Source organism: Hyperolius riggenbachi, chromosome 10 (assembly GCF_040937935.1).
Source record: "Hyperolius riggenbachi isolate aHypRig1 chromosome 10, aHypRig1.pri, whole genome shotgun sequence".
Classification (NCBI taxonomy): domain Eukaryota; kingdom Metazoa; phylum Chordata; class Amphibia; order Anura; family Hyperoliidae; genus Hyperolius; species Hyperolius riggenbachi.
In genome coordinates, this window is record NC_090655.1 from 251,972,205 (window position 1) to 251,985,590 (window position 13,386).

The 13,386-nt window shown below is 46.5% G+C and overlaps 1 protein-coding gene across 2 annotated transcripts in view; it reads left to right on the plus strand.

The window, feature by feature from the left end:
* Positions 1-9,223: 9,223 nt before the first annotated feature.
* Positions 9,224-13,386, plus strand: part of LOC137535317 (oocyte zinc finger protein XlCOF8.4-like) — a 42,292-nt gene continuing 38,129 nt past the window's right edge. For both annotated transcript variants that reach the window (XM_068257147.1, XM_068257146.1), the window contains exon 1: positions 9,224-9,294. In XM_068257147.1, the coding sequence (XP_068113248.1) occupies positions 9,232-9,294 (63 nt within the window). In that variant the 5' untranslated portion in view covers positions 9,224-9,231. The remainder of the gene's footprint in view (positions 9,295-13,386) is intronic.

The following is a 13,386-nucleotide window of genomic DNA, read 5'->3' on the forward strand; positions in this document are numbered from 1 at the left end:
GTTAGTTTGTGCTGCTCCTCTTTACCCGCCAAGTATCTTGTTAATTCCTCCAGTCTTTGTATTCTAGTTATTTCTCCTATCCACTCTGTTAGAGTGGGAGGTTGCTGTGTTTTCCAATGCCTTCCGATAAGTATTCTTGCAGCGTTAATCAGATAGCTACATAAAGATTGTCTATATTTCCTGATGCCCCAATCATTATGGTGCAGTAGAAAGAAAGCTGGATCCATAGGGAGGTCCTCTCCTAGGATCTCCCCCCCCAGCCGCCTCACTCCCCCCCAAAATCCACCCAATCTATTGCAGCTCCAAAATATATGGAGGTAAGTACCCCTCTCCGTCTGGCACCTCCAGCACCTGGGGTCAAAATCTGGGTACATATTCCCCAATCTTTCTGGGGTGAGATGCCACCTGGTTAATAGTTTAAACCCTGTTTCTTGTATTCTGGTCGATATTGAGGTTTTATATGAGAATGTTATTACTTTATTCCATTGGGCATCTGTAAACTGGAGATTCAATTCATCTTGCCATTTCTTCCTGTAAGGCTCAACCACATCTCTCTTATCGTTTATTATTCCATAGATCCTAGCTAATGATCTTCTCCCATCTCCTTCTAATCTGCAAAGTTGCTCAAATTGCGTCAGCTCTCTGTCAAAATCTTGTTTTCGTCCTTGCGATAGCAAAAACTGCCTAAATTGCATAAAACTCCACCAGTCTAAATCTTCTCGCCCCCTTTGTTCTCTTATTGTGTCTAGGGGTTTCCACTCTCCCCCCTCCCTCAGGTCCCCCGCTCTAACCCCCCCTGAATCTCTCCATCTCGCATACTGCTTTCCACTGGCCCCCTGCATAAACCTGTCATTATCTACTATCGGCATGAGTGGGGAAGGCAATGGAGACAACTCGTGCTTTACTTTCAGACTGTTAAAGATTTTAAGCGTGTGATTCACATATATTCCTGCCGAATGTATAGTCCTATAAGTATGTGTGGTCCACGGGGACAATTGTAAAGGGATATCGACCATATTCTGATCCATTTCCACCCATAGTTTATGTTGTATATTTTTATGCCAATCTACAATCCTCGCCACTATTGCCGCCTCATAATATTTTTTAGGGTCCGGGAGTGCTAATCCTCCATGGGCCTTCTTTTGGGTCACCAGTAAGTACTTTACTCTAGGGGGCTTATCTTTCCATATAAATGTGGTAAATTCTCTTTTTAATATCCTAAAGAAAATCTCTGGTACCGGTATTGGTACTGTCTGATATATATAGAGCAATCTAGGGAGCACATTCATTTTTAGTATATTAGTTCTCCCTAACATGGAGAGTTTTAACTTTCTCCATGCCAGGAGATCCTTTTTTATAGCCTCAAGGAGTGTCCCATAATTCAGCTTATATAACCCTCCCACAGTTGTCGTAATCTTAGTACCCAGATACGTGATAGCTTCCTTAACCCACTTAAACGGAAAGCTTTCCTTTAGACATTCTTTCTCCTGATCACTTATGTTTATCCCCATGGCTTCACATTTATCCCAGTTTATTTTAAAATCAGAAATTCTCCCAAATTTCTTAAACTCCGCCATCAGGACTGGTAATGATACTCTAGGGACTCTGAGATAGAACAGTAAGTCATCTGCGTAGGCTGCAACTCGATGTTCCCTCTGTCCTATCCGTATTCCCCCGATATCCGGGTTCTTTCTTATATAATTTAGAAATGGTTCCAAGGCCAATGCAAATATCAGAGGGGACATAGGGCACCCCTGACGCGTGCCATTTGAAATCGCAAATGGCTCTGAGAGAACCCCATTCACCTTCACCCTTGCTGTCGGATTTTTATACAACGACCCTATCCATAAAGCCATTCTTTTCCCCACCCCTATAGACTGCATCACTGCTCTAATACTCTCCCAACCGACCCTGTCAAATGCCTTCTCCGCATCCGTGGAGAGCAATACGACAGGGTCGGTCGAGGAGTCCATCCACTGCAGGACATTGAGTGTCCTCAAAGTATTATCCCGTGCCTCCCTCTTGGGGACAAACCCCACCTGATCTGTCTGTATAATTTTATGAAGCCATGGGGACACTCTACTGGACAGAATCTTTGCAAAGACTTTAAGATCCACATTCAACAATGATATTGGTCTATAGCTAGAGCAAACCGACGGGTCTTTACCCAGTTTATGTATTACGGTAATATGAGACTCTAAGGAGTCTCTACTAAATCTCTCCCCCTCTCCACTCAGGGCATTCAAAGCCTCCACCCATGGGCCCTCTAAGTCATGGATATATTGCTTAAAATACTCTACCCCAAAGCCATCTGGTCCTGGGGCTTTCCCCCCAGGCATGTTCTTTACTACTTCTCTTAGTTCTTGAAGCGTAATAGGGGCCTCCATTCTATCTATTTCCTCCTGTGTAAGCTTTCCCAGCCCTGCATTTTCTACATACTCCCGTACAGCTTCTCTTCTAGTTTTCCTTCCTACTTCTTCATCCCCTCCATTCAGATTATAGAGTTTCTCATAGAATGCACGGAATACCCTCGCCTGAGATTCACTCCTATAATGTTTCTTTATTTTATCATCACATATATAGGGTATGAAATTGGCTGTTTGCTGTTTTTTTAACGCACGCGCCAATAGTTTCCCTGTCTTATTTCCGTGTTCGTAGTATAATCTGTTACACCTCTGTGCTGCATACCTTGCTCTCCTAAATAGGATCGATTTTAATTTTTCTCTTTCAGCTGTTAACTCCTCTAATATCTCTCTAGCCAACCCCCTTTTGTGTTCAGCCTCCAGTCTCTCTATCCTTTTTAAGCTATCTCTTATTTCTATCTCTTTCTCCTTCTTAATCCTACTTCCTTCCTGTATTAATATTCCCCTCATCACACATTTATGAGCCTCCCATACCAATACCGGTGAAGATACTGTGTTATTATTTACTTCAAAATATTCTCTAATTTCTCTACTCAACCTCTGCGCTATTTCTTTCCTTTTTAACAGTGATCCATTCATTCTCCATGTGAACGTTCTTTCCTGAGGAGTTTTCTTGCCTAACCAGAATACTACTGAAGCATGGTCTGAAATAGTAGTTATCCCAATCTCTGTTCTCACAGGACATGATAGCAGATTATGGGATACTAAAAAAAAATCTAATCTAGAGTATGTTCCGTGGGGAGATGAGTAAAATGTATATTCTTTATCCCCAGGGTGCTGGAGGCGCCAAACGTCCATGAGCTGATGTTTACTCAGAAGCTGCTTAATTTTTCGTATTGTTCCATAAGGGAGATTGGATCTCCCCGAGGATGTATCTATCAATGGATCCAGTACCATGTTATAGTCCCCCGCCAGAACTATGGAACCCTCTGCAAATGTTTCAAGGGACCTCAACATACCGTTCAAAAAAGAGAGCTGACCTGTATTAGGTGCATAAATATTACCTATTGTTAACTTTTGTGAGTTAAATATCCCCTTTATGAACAGGTATCTACCGTTCCCATCCCTATGGACCTCTATTTCCTGCATTTTAACTTCTTTAGATATTAATATTAACACTCCTTTTGTCTTAGAGTCCGGGGCATTACTGTAGTAAGCTGTGGGATATCTATTATTGGTTAATTTCGGGTGATTGGTCCCCTTAAAATGTGACTCCTGTATCATGGCTATCTGAATGTGCTCTCTATGCAGAAGCTGCAAAAGTGAAGATCTTTTTTCTGGGATGATTAGGCCACAGACATTCAACGATATAAACTTAATTTGTTCCTCCATTTCTCTTCCCATCTTCCGCCAACCTATCCCATCTCAAGATTCTCCAGCAAACCCTTTCTCTGGGCAACTGGGAGAGAGAAATGGCGAGGAGCAGCGTCACCACTGTGATCCCTTCCCCAGGAAACCCCACCAGAGACATAGACCAAATACACCCCAGCCGTGAACAGAAAAAAAAGAGCCAGACAAACAAGACATACACCCTCTCATACCTTTCCCTTTCATTAATCCACCAACTCCCATAGGGCTCTTGGAGCCCCTTGGGGATCTCCCCTGATGTATACAATGGGCATCTCCCCCCACCTACCCATCTTTCTTGGGGCTCCCCCGGGATCATTCTCCAATCCCTTGTAACGCCCGTTCCTTCGGGCTCTTGAGAAGCGTAGAATGCACCACAGCGCAGACAAAACCCCATCCGCCCACCCGGCCCCCAGGATCCCCCCCTTCTTTCCCCGGCAGCCCCCTCCCCCCCCGCTCCTTCCACTCCCCCACCACAACTGTCACGCCTTCTCCTGGGTGTGTTCTCCTAACCCCTTCCTTAGCCCTCCGGGCCACCCCTCCAGCATCCCCCTCCCCCCCCCCTCAATTTTCACATATACAAAACATTGCAATATATCAATTCCCCCCCCTCCCCAGCCCATCACCCCCCCCCGGCATCAAGGGGAGGCGGGCGCCGGGGGGGCCCCCGCCCACACGGGGCCCCTCAGGACCCCCCGTCAGCAGGGGCCCCCCCGGGGCCCGCCCCCCCCAGCCCCATATCTGTGTTTCATCCGTAACTTAAACTCTAACTACAACTCTAATTACACCCCAAAAGTCCCCCCCTCTCCATCTTCATTCACCCTAGTGAATCTTACACAATTCAAATACATGATGCCTTTCACCATTTTTCCAATATCACATATTATTCAAAATCCCCCCCATATCCCCCCCCCCCCACCCACCCCAGCCAAACCTGCAGAATTCAAAAACATGTTATTTAGCATATCATCAACACCTTCACCCCTATCTCAAATATCATTGCAGGATTTCATGACTTTTACCAGTCCCATCAGATATCTTTCCCTCACCAGAAAATGTATTTTCATATATTCAAAGCATTACAATATAGGGATCTTCCCCCCATTCCAGCCCGTTACCCTTCCAGGGCACCTAGGGGAGACGGGTACCGGGGGGGCCGCCGCCCACGCGGGGCCCCTCAGGACGCCCCGTCAGCGGAGGCCCCCCCGGGCCCGCCCCCCCCGGCCCCACACCCGTGCCTCATTCATAGCTTCAACTCTGGCTACTCCCCAAGAATCCCCCCCCTCCCCCACACCCAGTAAATCTTGCACAATTCAATTATATATTACTTAATTAATACCTTCCCCCGTTTTTCAAATGTCACACATTGTTCAAAGTCGCCCCCGTGCCCTCTCCCCTCCCCCATCCACTCCAGCAAAACCTGCGAAATTCAAAAACATGTTACTTAGCACATTATCACACCTTCGCCCATATTTCAACTATCATACATTATTCATAATTACCCCTCCACCCCCCCCCCCCCTCCCCACGATGCCATTTATCTTCATAGAAAACGCCATCCAAATGTTCCTAGTGCCTTTAAATATCACACTTAGTCCACTGCCCGAGCCCAAACCATGGGGAAAGGGAAGGAGAAGAAAAGAAAATCCCCCATCTACCCCTCTTATCGGGTCTGTATCGTAAGCCAGTCTTTAATCATTAAACCCCCAACCAAACCCCCACTCATCTTCACCAGGGGGGGCAGGGGAAACAGGGAAACACCGGGCAAGCAACCCGCAAGGAAGTCATAAACTGCCTTTTCTCAAGACGGCAATCCGCCTACACTCACGTGACGAGGTCCATCATACTGGAGGGCCCCACCTTTGCTCTTTACCCCTGTAGGCAAAGATTCTTTCCGGATCCCACTCCTTCAACTCCATTGGGGTCATCCCCAGAACTCTAAACAGCTCCGGGAGTTCCTCCGGCCTCTGCAAGGAGAACAGCATGGACCCCTTCTTAATCATCAAGGCAAAGGGGTGGCCCCATCTGTATGTGGCTCCTTCCTTCTGTAACTGCTGGAGTAGAGGCTTTAGTACTCTTCTCTGCTGTAAAGTTCCTGGGGCCAGATCCTGGAATAGCATTATTTGTTTACCCTCATAGACGATACGTTCCTGCTTCCATGCAGCCGCCATGATTGCCTCTTTCTCGGCGTGGTAATGCAAGCAGCATATGACGTCTCTGGTATTTTCTATATTCCGTGAGGGCGGCTTTAGGGCTCTATGTACTCTATCCATTAAAATGGCCTGTTCTCCTTGCCGGCCCAAGATCGAGTTGAAGATGGCTCTCAGGGCTCCCTGTAGTCTTTCCGGTCCAATCGCCTCTGGGAGACCCCGTACTCTAATATTGTTTCTGCGAGAGCGATTTTGCTGATCTTCCAGCTGGGTACATAGGGCAATGTTCATTTGCTTCTGCCTATCTCCCGACATCTTCATTTCTTTTATACTATCTTTTAAGGCCGCAAGTTCCTCTTCCATCTTTGTCATCCGAGTTTTAAGTTCCGTTACCTCCTCTTTTACTGCTGTGACTTCTGCCCTAGTCGCCTCCAGGATTCTCTCTGTTTGCTCAGACATATCCTGCTTTGTGGGTAAGTTCCTTAGGTGCTTCCAGACCTCGTCCATATTTGCCGGTTTCTTTAGCTGCGGTGAGGCCATATTCTCCTGTCTGCTATGCCTTTCAGCCACCTTTTCTGCCGAGGCACTCGGTCCCGGCGGTGTAAAAAACTCAGCTGCCGAGCGCTGCGGTGTTTTCGGAGCGGGGGCAGAAGCAGGGGCCGCCGCCGTTACAGCTTTCTTTCTGGCTCCACCAGTCATCCCCCTCTCATCAGTGGAGACGCCGGGACGCCAGCTCCATGTCGGGGGAGTCTCCTCGGCTGCCGGGTGCGCGGTCCGTGGGCGCGCCTACGTCATGACGCAGCACCTCCTCCCTCCGTCTGTCCAGTCATGACTGAGTTTCTTAAGGCATAAACTCTAGAGCAAATCCGTGCTAAGATGGCCGATGCCACTAAAAGCAAGGCTGCCAAGGACTCGGAACAGCAAGAAGCTATGACATCCCTCAATGAAAAATCTCCATAGCCTCTCTACCAAAGATGATATCGCCAAGCTAGCTGATAAGATATCAGCATTCATGAGGGCTGACCCTCAGGAGATCCACTCTGACCTCTCCCTCCACCATGAGGGGATCACTTCATTGTAGCAGCATGTGGCTGCTTTACAGGCGGGCATGGCAGAGATGAGAGAAGCACAAACACAGCAGTGCGCGATCAACTCTCTTTACAGACCGGACTGGAGGAATCTGCAAAGCTGCAGCTGCCGCAATAACATATGACTTAATGGACTCCCGGAATCCTTCACTGCACAGCAGCTGATCCCCAGCACTATTCACACTATCTTTGATGATCTGCTGGGCCAACTGATGGTTCATCCATCAAACATTGACCAAGAATACCAACCACACCCTTAGGTCAAAACCAGGGAACCGCCCAGAAATATTGGGGTTGATTTATCAAGCTGCGCTGCTAAAGCTGAATGAGAGGAGCGCAAGCTCAGTGCATGCTATGCTGCGGTAGTGCAGCATAGCTTGTACTGCTAACTTACTCATGCTCCTTCTAAGTAATGGCCACTCCGCTGAACCCACCCTTATTTCAATGAACCTTATATATTGGTCACTGCCGGTGTCTCCTCATTGTATATAGTAATCTAACAGCAGGCGGGGATATCAGTGGTGGACTATTTTTTAAAGGGGCAGGACCTTTTGAGCAACTTACAAATAGAGACATTAGAATTCATCCTAATGCATAACTATTTTTGGTTATCTACAAAATTTTGGTGTGGCAATGGGGGCCTGCTATGCTCCAAGTCTAGCTAACCATTTTATGGCAAGGCGGGGGGAGACTTGTGTCTTTGTTGGACAATATTTTAATCTGGTTTTATGGAAATGTTTTATAGACTATGTCTTTTTTTTTATCTGGAAAGGTGATGTGAACTCATTGAAACTTTTTATTGAATATATTAATGGTAATGATGACAATCTTGTTTTTAATTGCGACTTTAGCACAGAGAGAGTGAACTTCTTAGATTTGGTGATTACCAATTCCCCCCTGAACTAACTGTGGGGCCCCATGGCAGAATAAATCTGGGGACCCCCTAATAGACACCCTCCCCCCCACACCAAAAAGCGGCATTAGGGGCTCTTTTGTGCAACAAATTTGCCTCCAGGACCCCTGAGCTGGCTGCTGACCTTCCTTCCCAATCACCACCCAACTTAAAGGGAACCTGAAGCGAGGAAAATTATTTAAAATAAACACTTGACGTAGCTGCAAATAAATATTACATACTTACCTCGCCATCAGTTCCTCTCAGAAGCTCACCATTTTCTTCTTACAGTGATCCCTTCCAGTTCTGACAATATTTTGTCAGAACTGAAATATACCAGTTGCTGTCAGTTATATATCAGCAGCTGTCAGTTACAACTGAATGTGCAAGGTAATGTCCATATTTCCTTATGGCTCAAGTGGGTGATATTACAGTTTAACAGTATGCTGACCAGGAAGCTGTTATGGGGTAATGGCTATTTTCAAAATGGAGGACGGAGAAATCCATTGATCACAGTGGACAAATTGGACGCAGGAGAGGAGAAAGAAATTGAGGAGTAGACTACACAGGAGGTAAGTATTACATGGGTATGGTTATTTTGACTTTTTATTTTCAGTTCAGGTTCTCTTTAACTGTGCTCCCTGTGGCTCCAGCACAGTCTTTGGCAGTGTAGTTTCTCACCTGCCCACCAGTAGAGTTGAGGTGCTACTCTGCCAAATATTCTGCAAAGGCCCCAGGGAGCAACAGTTAAGATGGGATGAAGATGCCTTTGGGGCCCCTACATGCTCTGGGGCCCTGGGGCAATTGCCCCCTTTGCCTCTATGGTAGCGCCGGCCCTAAACAGAGATCGATCTTTCAATTCCTAATCATTTTAAAGAAAAACATGGAAAAAAACCTTTGTGATATAAATTAAAAAATGACTGTCAGGAACAATATAGAGACAAAGATCTTTTAGATCTTTTTTTTAAATTGGAGAATAAGTGGGTTTATACTCTTAAAACTCTTAAACCAAATGGCCTGAATGTAAATTTTAGTATAAATTGTTTTATTGGCAACTCTAAGCTCTCCTATATTTTTATTTATTCCACAGAACTGCAACTGCAATCTACGAAAAGGACACTAGATGGCAGCACTAGGCACATGGAGTGCGTTTTATACATATACATAAACTACAGTGCCCATGATGCCTGTAGCTCTGACATAACTGAAACACTTCCCCGACGGCTGGCCAATCCTAGCTGGGCTAATGATGCTGGGAGGCAACTGACCAATAATGATGTTCCCAGGAACTAGTGTTCAGCTGACTCCCTGGGCCCAATCACGGGCGCCCAATGCAGTCCTATGGCCTACCGACTGGGTACTGCTGGATAGTTGCTGTCTGTCTCCATTACTCGGTAATTATCTTTACATAATTTATAGCCCATATCTGTCCCTTCTCCTTATCCCCTGATGAAGGCAGAAGGCCGAAACCTGGAAGGGAAGGAGAATGGGCTATCCCTAGGAATAATTACAATTCTGTAATCATAATGTGCACTGGATACCGAAAATCTGTGCATACACCTTATAGGTTCTGAGTTTTAACTAAGGTCCAATTTTTAAACTGTATTATCTTAGCGGTTGCGCCCGGCTAACGGAATAGAACCTTTTTTTTTAATCGTTTTTTGTTTTTAAACTGTTTTATCACACCTCACAAAGTGTTATCTTTTGGTGTGCATAAACTAAAAGCCTGTTGTGGTTTATACCCTGGTGGCAGCCATGTCACTTTGATGTTGAGCACTGTGGCTGCAGGCTGTACTAAGCACCAAAGTTTAAAGTGATAGTGCCAAGAATTTCAGGGTATTTTGTATATCTTTAAAGGATACGTCCAGGCATTAAAAAAAAAAAAATCCACTTACCTGGGGCTTCCTCCAGCGCCTGGCAGCCGTCCTGTGCCCTCACCACAGCTTCGGTGGCTCCCGTTGTCCTCTATTGCAGGTTGGCTTCTTGTGTGATCCACTGCGCGGGTCACGTGGTCTTGCCGACGTCATTAGGACGGTACTGCACAGACGCAGTAGTTTTGTGCCTGCGCAGTACCATCCTGATGACGTCAGCGAGACCACATGACCCGCGCAGTGGAACGTGGAAAAAGCGACCCGGAACGCGACCTGACGAGGTCGGCTGCTGCAGCGGAGTACACTGGGAGCCACCGGAGCTGCGTCGAGGGCACAGGACGGCTGCCAGGGGCTTGAGGAAGCGAGTAACCAAGCAGCTTGGGGTGACCCAAACCACCAGGAATGTATAGGGGGATAAAAGAGACCGAAAAGCCCTCCTACTAATAAGCAATGCTTGGTGAAATTTGCCTTCTTAAGTGAACATTGCAATAAGAACCGGTTTAACTCAGCATGAAATTCAACTTCCATTTTCTCATGAACTCCAGAGTTGTTGGGCCTGGGCCCACTAATACAGTTGTGTCCCTTTTTCAGTTACACATCAATGTTACAGATGCTGAAAAGCAGAAAGAAGTAGACACAACTGCGTTAGAGGGCTCATACCCTAACTATTGTACCTTTAGGCAAATCAACTGTCTCTTTCCCTGGTGTTTTCTATGGCAGCATACTAATGGGTAAAGTCCCGCCCCATTAGTATGCTGCCATGGAGAAACTCCAGGAAAGGAAAATTACTGCTAGGCAAGTATTTTAATTTTCCTGTTATTCTACTGGAATCAAGTAACTTCTGTTTCTTCCTGAGGGAGCTGTGCCTAATTTCCACTGCTATGCCCTTGTACCTGCTCATGGCCTGTCTCAGCCTTTTGATCGGAATCCAAACTGTATCTTTTCTTCTGCTGCTCCAAGGTTCACTTGGACCCCTTGGTGACAACCAATCAGGGCCAAGGCTTTGCGGACAATGTCAGTGAGTGGCTCCTTCTGCAGCAATCCCCACGTTATGATTTGCCATGATGCCATCCTAGGAGGTTTACAATATGTAGGCCTAAAATATCTGCAAAAGTGTGGCGTATACGCCAGAGTCTTCAGCAAAGCTTTAACTGTCCACTTCATTTGCTTGTAAGAAAAAAGGAAAGCACAATCTATAAGCAATGTTTCTATCCCTGAGTAACTGCAACAGGGGCCTCAGTACCCTTCTGTTCTGTAGCGTAATGGCCAATAAGTCCTGAAATAATGTAACTACAGCATCATAAAATCTTATTTTGTCTTGTGGAGTCGGAGTCATTTTGGGTACCTGGAGTTGGAGTCAGTGGTTTTTATAAACTGAGTAGTGGGAGTCAGATGATGTTTGTACTAAATCCACAGCCCTGGTAAGTATTAGACTAAGGAGTCGGAGCCATTTTGGGTACCTGAAATCGGAGTTGGAGTCAGAGGTTTCATAAACTGAGGAGTCGGATGATTTTTTTACTGACTCCACAGCCCTGCACTTGCTTTTTTCATAATGTAATCTTTCAGGGTGAAGCTTGTAAGGCAACACATTAGATCATCTTGGGGTGGATCTTCATCTCTTCCTCAGAGCTCTATGGGCTCTTTCTATGCCAATCTGCACATCTTTTGGGCTATCCAACAACAGATTGCAGATAGCAGTTATAGCAGGTCCGATTTGATGAGTCAACACTGATTCGAGAGCCCTCTAAGACCTCTTTCACACCAAGACGTTGCGTTTTAGGGGACGTTAAGATCGCATAACGTGCCCCTAACGCAACGCATGGTGGTGTTGAATTTGGACGTCAGATTGAGCCGCATAATGCGCTGTTTTCGTTCTATCTATACTGTGTGATTATTTGCTCAGCAGCCTGTGCAGGCAGGCAGCCCTTTGACCATTGTGTAGGTTTGCATGCTGCAGGACTCTGGAAAGAAGAGCTTCTGTCAGTTTTGCAGCTTGTGCTTGCAGAGGAATTTGCATACGTTGTCATGCAAATTGCCTGGCCACATTCATTGGAGGCGTGTACTATAAGTACTATGTCTTTCCCACAATGCTTGGCTGGTCATAAGGATTTCGTCCTATGTAACACTCCTGGTGGGGTGTCAGCCTTGCTCTCTGTTCTGGTGGGGTGTCAGCCTTGCTCTCTGTTTGATCATCAGCTTAGAGTAATTCCTGAATCTGCGCTAGGCAGATTTCCCTAGTGCAGTTAAGATTGTATTATCTGTATTGCCTGTTCTGTCTTGTCTTGCCTGTTGCCATTGTCCTGTCCCTACGGTGGTCGACAGGAAATGGTTCTGATCTCTGTTCTTGCTGGTGCAGCGGTTGCTACCAGCTATCTCTTCTGTTCTGTCTCCTGGGATCGCGCTAGCTACTTTTCGCTAGCGCCGGGGATCCTTCTGTTCTGTCTCCTGGGATCGCGCTAGCTACTTTTCGCTAGCGCTGGGGATCCTTCTGTTCTGTCTTCTGGGATCGCGCTAGCCACTTTTCGCTAGCGCTGGGGATCCTTCTGTTCTGCTACTCTGTACTTGGATCGCGCTAGCCACTTTTCGCTAGTGCTGTGGATCCTATCTCTCGCTTGTCCCTGTTTTCGTGTGTCTGTCTTGTCTGCTACGCTTGCTGGAGGCTCGGTGAGGTAACCGTTAAGCAAGCGCTCGCGTCCTCTGTTTCATGTTTGTCTGTTAATGGTTAGTTAGGCGTGCTTGTCTCTATTGTGCTTATCACGTGCAGACCACGCATAACCGCGTGCACTGTTGCGAATGAGTGCGGTGTTCACGGTTAGCTAGCGTTTGTTATTTTCCGTATCTCCTCATTGTTTTATTTGCTGTGCCTTTTGCTACCCTCGTATTCTATTCTGATCTGCCTTGTGTCACGTCTGGCGATCGCACCTCTCGCGATCGCGTTCCTATTTCATATCTGCTGTTGTGTGTGTGCGCGGTCACGGGGTGGCGACTGGATTGGTGCACACACATACAACCTGTCCCTTTGCTCGTTCTCATTCGCAATCGCCTCTCTTGCGATTGCGTTCTGTGCTTCGTACAATTCCTGTATGGCATTTGTGGAGGTACAGAGGATTGGTTCCTCTGCACTCCCCAGCGCCATCTGCCGACAGGAATTTCCCTCTACAGGTGCGTAGCACCTTTTGCTGGGTGCCTGCAATTACACGCTTGTGGAGGATTTCCGCCGTGTCAGCGCACGCGTTGTGCGCTGATCACGGAGAAAGTTCCACAATCGTTACATACTGATAGAACAGCCGCTCCAGGATAGTGATGGGAAGTCCGGATCCTTTCAAGGATTCGGATGATTCGAATCGGATCATTAAAAAGATCCGGATCTTTGAACCGATTCATTTAAATCATTTTACTAGGAAAGCAGACTGGGGGTGAAATGACTAGCAGGACAGGACTTTCCCTGCACTGTACATTCTCTATGTTCCTGTTTCTTCCAGACAGACATCCACTGTGAACCAAATCGTTCATTGTGATGATCCGGATGATTCGACTCACAAAAAAGATCCGGATCAAATGAACGATTCATTCATGATCCGGACAACACTATGAGTCCATGTTACGTCACCACAG